Below are 6,945 nucleotides of genomic sequence, written 5' to 3' on the forward strand. Positions count from 1 at the left end.
CGCCAAGGGAGAAATATTCTGAATGCGTGGCCAGGCTCCATGGCGCTTCCATTCTTAACAGTTGTTGCTGACGATTTCAGGACTATCAGTAGTTCATGGTTATGTGATCAGAGAGACTATCAGTAGCTCATGGTTATGTGATCAGAGAGAGAGTTTGGTGCTAATTAAATGTGAAGCTCATGGTTATGTGATCATAGAGGGAGTTTGGTGCTAATTAAATGTGAAGCTTTTTTGAACTCACTCGATGGAGGGTTTTAACACTGGGAACATGAGGTGAGAGGGTGCATTGGTGGTCATGGGCAAGTGCCAAGAACCCCTACACTGGGAGCATGATGAGGCTGTGTTGGGAGCACTTGGTCGTCAGAGGCAAGGGTTCTTGGTTGTCAGAGGCAAGAACCCTTACTTGGAGCATGACGAGGGTGCATTGGGAGCAATATTTCCAAACTGTCAATGGCTTGAGTATACCCACCAGACTCCCACCAGCAATATTTCCGGGGCCGTCATAATGGCTGGCAGTACTACCACCAGCAATATTTTCAGACCGTCATAATGGCTCGAGTACTACTCCAAGCAATATTTCCAGACCGTCATAATGGCTCGAGTACTCCGACAAGCGATATTTCCGGACCGTCATAATGATGAGTATGCTGACAAAAAATCTTCCTTCTTAGAGTCTTCAAAGTGCATTACAATTACAAAGGCTTGGATCTAAACTATATGCTTTTACACCTTCCTCCTATTCTTTCGACACGTTTAAGGATCACATCTTCTGTATTCATTTATATATCATGCTGCCCACTGCACAGCTCGCTCCTTATTCACATACACATGCAATTGTGCACTTGCGAGGATATAACACTAGCCCAAAGGACAACGTAATTTAAATTCTGCAAAACTAGCATCATATATGTGGCAAGTTAGAATGCTATTCTGTAAATCCAACAAACACACAAGCTAGCTTGGCTACGTCTGTACCTCAAAATATGAGCAGAAACTATTATAAAATGTTCCAAATGTTTAAAAAAACATCTGGTTTCTGTTCTCAAAGAACTTACCCCTCCCAACATTATTTTGATGTGAATCTTTCATGTCATGCCAAGTACCATATTGGGGAATCCATAACATTCACCTTGTCAAGAGTTGATGGATCACTTTCCACATCTTTCCATGTGCAATGAATCACTTGGGCTCCTAGCATTTCAATCAATGTATGATCATTGTACCACTTGGGCTCTCTTAGCAATGTTTCTTGTAAGCTCATCCCACGAGCGAGTGAGCGACAGGTCAACAGGACTTGGCCCAAGCCTCTAATACTTTAATTGATGTTTCTAGTAAAGCTTGTCCTGCAATCAGTAATGAGGGGTGAATGGGACTTGTCTCACATAATTCGTGTGCATGTTGACTGACTCGGCAGTCACAAGGAACACAATCCATAAGATAATTCTGAGAAGATAGAACCAATAGTTTTGAACCAATACAAAAACTTAAAGACTGTTTACAGACCCACAGCAAAAAGCTTAATACAAAAGATTATGATTCTACCAACGTTTTTAACACATCCCTTTAATCATCATATAGACAAATGTGGTTCTTCAACAGTCTTCACAATTTATGCTTGATTTATTCCCCCCCCCCCCCCCCCCCCCCCCAGATAAACCATAGTCACTTCCCAAGGCTTTGTTTTATATGTGCCGTCCTTTCTACGTTCAAGTAATCTTGCGAAGAAACTCTGCAGCGGTTGCGACTGCAGCTCCTGTTATGGCCCCGCTAAGCACGCGATCATGTCGCACTCTCTCCTTGGTCAGCGATAACGCTGCGCCGGTGAGTGCTCCACCCAACAGGGCATTTTTCTACAAGAGGAGGTTAGAATTTGAACACCACCAAAATCATAGGAGGAGCCAACATGAGCATACATTTCATTAGAAAATAAAATTAGAAAAGCTTAAGTACCCAATCATGTCTGCCCCTCGCCTCTTGCATGGCATAAGTCATGCCAGAATATACTCCAGCTACTAAACCTGCAACCCATGATAATTACAAGTTTCAATTGGAGACTTACATTACAAACCATGGTGAAATACCATAATTTAGCAGCCCTATACAAAGCTAATAATTGACTAACAATTTGGAAGACGCTATGATTGACCATAATTCATCATCCTATTAAATGCTAATAATAAAAAACCATAATTTAGCACAGCTTTTACCAAAGGCTAAACTTTTTCGAAAAGGAAATAAGATAGAAATTTTGGAAAAAAAGGTAAAATTACCCCATTGCACAGCTTCCTTCCCAGTGTGTTTAATCTACAAAGACCACACAAATGTTGATTGAATTTTTAACACTGATGTATACAATTGTCAATTAAGTATCATTCATCTTTGCCTTTGCCCAAAAAAAAATCATTAATAAAATACATCAATATTTGCAAAACAGCACCACTCACCATATTCTCTAGCGGCTGCTTATTTGTTTCTTCTGGGTAAATTTGTCAAGAGATAAAAGTATTTAAGCCACAAGAATATGAACCCACAAAATGTTTCCATCTAATTAAAAACAAAAAAAATCAACATTTGGAAGAAAAACCTTGGAGAAGCAATCTCGCAGCTTCTTGAGTAGCACCATGCAATACTCCCACCTGCAGTAATTAAGGGAGATTTGTGTGGGATTACACTTAAAACCATCAGTAATTAAGGAGGCTTGTGTGAGATTACGCTTAAAACCATCATTAATTAAGGCAGACTTGTGTATGAGAGATTTTTTTTATGATCATTTGAAAATTCTGACCACATTTTTGTCAACTACACCTTATTTAAGTCATATTTATGCTACAACAATTAAAAAATTACCGAAAAATTAAACATTTTTACAACAATCTTTGATGATTACAGATGATTTACTGCATTTGACTCACCCCTCCCACTCTCACAAACCCATCCACCATGCGATTCAGAAGGGGGTGGCCAAGATCAATCAGAAAGTCGGCCATTCTGAATATGATGATATCCTCACTCTTCAAAAAACTGCAACTTAACCCCAAAAAACAAATTAAAATTAAAAAAAAAATCCTTCACTATATACAAATGGAATGTGTGATTAAAGCTTTAAGTCATCCAAAAATAATAATCCTGAATTAAATACAACTCATCCTGAATTAAACGCAAGTCATCCTGAATTAAATACAAATAAAACTTGTGATTAAAGATTTGGGTGATATAATTAAGGCTTAATTTACCAATTAGAATCCCCCAATGTTCAAGGGAAGAATCACACATAGCATTAAAGCTTACATTAACCACTTAAGATCCCAAAAACCAAGATAATTAGGGGGAAAGAAAAGAGAATTCACGGAATTAAGCGTTGAAGGGTACGTCGCTTACATTAAAGCATAAAAATTAGAGCAAGAGAGTGTGAGAGCGACAAAGCAGGCACAATTAAGAGTAGGATTAGGAGGAGGATACACGAATTATATTTTAATTAGATTTACCTTTGCTTGCAGAGAGAGAGAAGCTGCTCAAGCAAGCAAAGCAGCCGGGCAAGAGAAGCAAGCTTTCAATTTTGAGGATCGAGATTCCTCCACTTGACACGGGTCGAAGCCTCGTGGTACATCTCCATGCATTTTGCCAACTCAGCACTAGAGCAAGTTTGAAACATGCCTACAATCGCATCTTCTATGATGTTGTGAAGGGGGCAGGGGCAGTGGTTGATAAAAACATTTTTTTTTTCAACCACTTACATTAAGGGAAACAAACTCCTTAATCCACCTGGTTTTAGTTCCCAAAATGTAAATTACATGCCTGTTTCATAACTAAAATGTTTAGTAAATGAATCCTTAAATTAAGGGCAATGAAAAATCCGAGGTATTTTTTTCGTAATTCGAGCTGGTAAAATTACACTAAGTTATCCTTTTTTTCAGAGCATTGTGGGCCTATCTCAAGTCCACACCCAAAAAAGAGAGCCAAAAAGAGAGAGAGAGAGAGAGAGGTGTGTGTGTTTGTGGGGGTGGTTTAAGAATAAAGAAAAAAGAATTAGCATAGCTATAAGGTCCAGTAGTGCACCCTTGCGTAGTGAATTGTACCACCCCACTACACTACACACATGTCGACATTCTTTTGGGTGCGTGGAAAGGTTATGTTTTCTAGAACTTCTTTTGATATGTCAGCTCCCATTTGAAATGGGCACAAGAAGTGCATGGCCATAGTGTGTAAAAGCCTTTAAGGCCATTAATAAGTGATGTTTAGATCATCTTTCCAAAAAATAAATCAAGGCCCAATGCAATTAGCTCTTATCTTCTTTGACTCCAGTAATCCATACTCTAGAACATGCATGTGTAGGCGTATACTTCCACATCCACATAAATATGATTACATGCATGTGTGTTTGAGAATGTGTACATGAACTTTTGACATGGAATGTAAAGCACCATGCGTTATATGTTAGAGGTTAGCTCATGTGAGCCTTTAAAATGAAAATGAAAAATAGAGAATTCCAAATTGTCACCTTTTAAAGGATGGCCACCAAATGTGGATCAACATAGAACTTCATTTTCATAAGATATATATCCTTTCATTTTCAAAGTCTACTTTGTGACTTGAGTTAGTGTCATGGGACCTCATGTATGTCTTGAAGAAATTAAGAAAACTCACAAATACATCAAGAATAAGCCATACACTTGAATCAAATTGATAAGATCTTCCTCTTCACACCATTGCTCAGTCCACCATCCGTTCGATACCTTAATCGGTACCCTCGCACATCTCACCACCCATCGACACAGCACACACGGGCGGCCTCATATAAAGTAAAGAAATGTAGTTCCCAATGACTCAAGAGTAATCTCCGTAACATTCCCTCTTTCTCCGGTTGCAACTGGCCTCAGTTGCATAAATCCATCGAAGGATGGCTTCATGATTGGTGTAAAAACCTGATCAACACATAATGCAGATATGTAACAAACCAATCAAATCAATATATGTGACGTGAGTCCAAGTGTCCCATACCACAAAGGCACATTCCACATATATACATAAGATGGTACGAGATAGAAGACATAAATGTGTATGGTGTATCTATATGAAAGTAATGAGATATCCCATACCACCATATTAACTTCATATAGCACTCCTTTAGAATAGAAATTTGAGATGGAGTGGCCAATTCCCCTTGAAACTTGAATTTTGCCACAAATGTTCTTTATCCTAAAACTAATTAATAATGTTTAATTTAAATTCTTACTTGAAAAGGTATAAATCAGTATCTAAACTATGAAAAGGATTTAGAGAATGTGTGCTAAGGTCTATAAGACTCATAAAATGAAAAGTGAGTAACGTGTTAGTGAAGTATTTCACAATAATCACATTATTCCTCAAATCTTCTTGTAGAGGTTGAAATGGTCTTGACTCAAATTTAAATTGTTTGTATGTGGTAAGATAGATGCCAGTACTTGAATTCAAAAATTATAATTTCTCTTTTTGGTTTATAATTCTTGAATTATTAATCTCTTGGCATTCTCACCAAAATAAAATCTAATGTCATAATCTTACACTTGAACTTGAAAGAACTTTCACTAGTAATAGTAATTATTTGATATTCTTTAGTATTCTCTAAATCTAAGGAACATTATTGTTCCCTTCTATAAATCTAATATTGTTTAGGTATGTTCATTTCTTGGGAATACTTATTTCTTAATCAGAGGTAATAATTTGAACACTTCAATATTGTTAGTCATAACCTCTATGGTCAAGTGGGATGCCTATGCGATCATTACTTACACATGGTGTAGTGGTATGATATAGTCAGGATTAATGTGTTTAATTAGCTTTTTCTATAACCGATATTATTTTAATGTAGGCGATGATTGAATGGCGGGCTATTTGTTATAGTCGTAGGTGGAACATTTGCTGAACCACAATGAGATATCTTGGAAGACATGTGAACACCTATTATGGTTACATATTTTGGCATTTGTATTTTTGGAATGCTAAAGCCTCAAACCTTTGTACACACCAATTAGTATTTATACTTTTCGTAGGCCCAAGACTTGATATTTCAAGCTTGCTATATTCGGAAGAGCTTGTATGCTCAAAAACTCATAAAGCTTTAGAGATTGTTAAATGACTTCATTTTAAGCTCATATAATTTGGTTTTTAAGCCTATCTTTGAGTGCTTCCCTTTTGCTCCAAAGATACTATCAAGTGTATCCCAAGCCTCATGTGCATTTTTAGCATCAATGATATGATGTATGTACGTGTCGATCAACCCCAAAGCTATTATGGCAAAAGCTTTTTCATTTTTAGTGAGCCAAAATGTTTCACTATCTCCCCTAGTTGTTGGTTTCTTATTTATTTTTCTTGTTTGCAATATCCCAAAGTCCCTTTTTCATCAATACAAATGTCACCATAGTTTGCCTCCCTCACAAAAATGCACTTCAATGTGCTTCATTCTAGCATGATATACTGGGTTACTGGCCAACAAGTGTGAAACCCCTCTCTATCAAATTTATTAATGTGTCCCTTGGAATCCATTGTAGCAAGGTCTTACCTCTTGGCGATCGGAGAAGTAGTTGGATGATTGATGCGATCGGACGATTAAATATCAATGTAGAAATCAGACAATCGGATCATCTGATCGCCAATTAGAGAGTTCGATCGTGGATGATTGGTGATTAGAGGAGGCAGTAAATCGAGGTGATCGAAAGTGCCAAATCAGAAGTCGACAGGTGATCATTAATTGGAGTGGATGATTGATGATTAAAGTGGATGAGATCGACGATTAGAGAAGGCAATTGGACAACTAGGGGCTACAATCGAATGATTGGAGGAGGGCCATGATCAGAGAAGGTGGAAATTGGTGATCAACCATAGTGGAATGGAGAATCGCAAAGAAATCAGAGGCCACAGTTCAATAGGGAAAGCATAGATTTGATGCAATTGGTTGTTTTCCTTGAT

The 6,945-nt window shown here is 37.6% G+C and overlaps 1 protein-coding gene across 1 annotated transcript; it reads right to left on the reverse strand.

Annotated features, from left to right (window-relative positions):
• Positions 1–1,459: 1,459 nt before the first annotated feature.
• On the reverse strand, positions 1,460–3,439 carry LOC147608516 (outer envelope pore protein 16-2, chloroplastic-like). The gene is made up of 7 exons (XM_086788977.1): positions 3,379–3,439; positions 2,913–3,027; positions 2,585–2,636; positions 2,445–2,476; positions 2,271–2,304; positions 1,951–2,018; positions 1,460–1,850 (listed from the first exon to the last, which is right to left on the reverse strand). Exons 2-7 carry the CDS (start codon positions 2,985–2,987, stop codon positions 1,707–1,709), a joined length of 405 nt encoding a protein of 134 aa, XP_086645103.1. The 5' UTR covers positions 2,988–3,027; positions 3,379–3,439; the 3' UTR covers positions 1,460–1,706.
• Between the last annotated feature and the right edge of the window lie 3,506 nt (positions 3,440–6,945).

Source organism: Cibotium barometz, chromosome 53 (genome assembly GCF_041138505.1).
Source record: "Cibotium barometz isolate CiBa-2024 chromosome 53, ASM4113850v1, whole genome shotgun sequence".
Lineage (NCBI taxonomy): Eukaryota > Viridiplantae > Streptophyta > Polypodiopsida > Cyatheales > Cibotiaceae > Cibotium > Cibotium barometz.

What these genes read in the sequence shown, in the direction of transcription:
- LOC147608516 (XM_086788977.1), bottom strand. Translation starts at nt 2,987, where the DNA reads ATGGCCGACTTTCTGATTGATCTTGGCCACCCCCTTCTGAATCGCATG. An exon ending in AGCAGCCGCTAGAGAATATG is followed by an intron (nt 2,305 to 2,444) that starts GTGAGTGGTGCT and finishes TGGTCTTTGTAG; the next exon opens with ATTAAACACACTGGGAAGGA. An exon ending in CGAGGGGCAGACATGATTGG is followed by an intron (nt 1,851 to 1,950) that starts GTACTTAAGCTT and finishes CTCCTCTTGTAG; the next exon opens with AAAAATGCCCTGTTGGGTGG.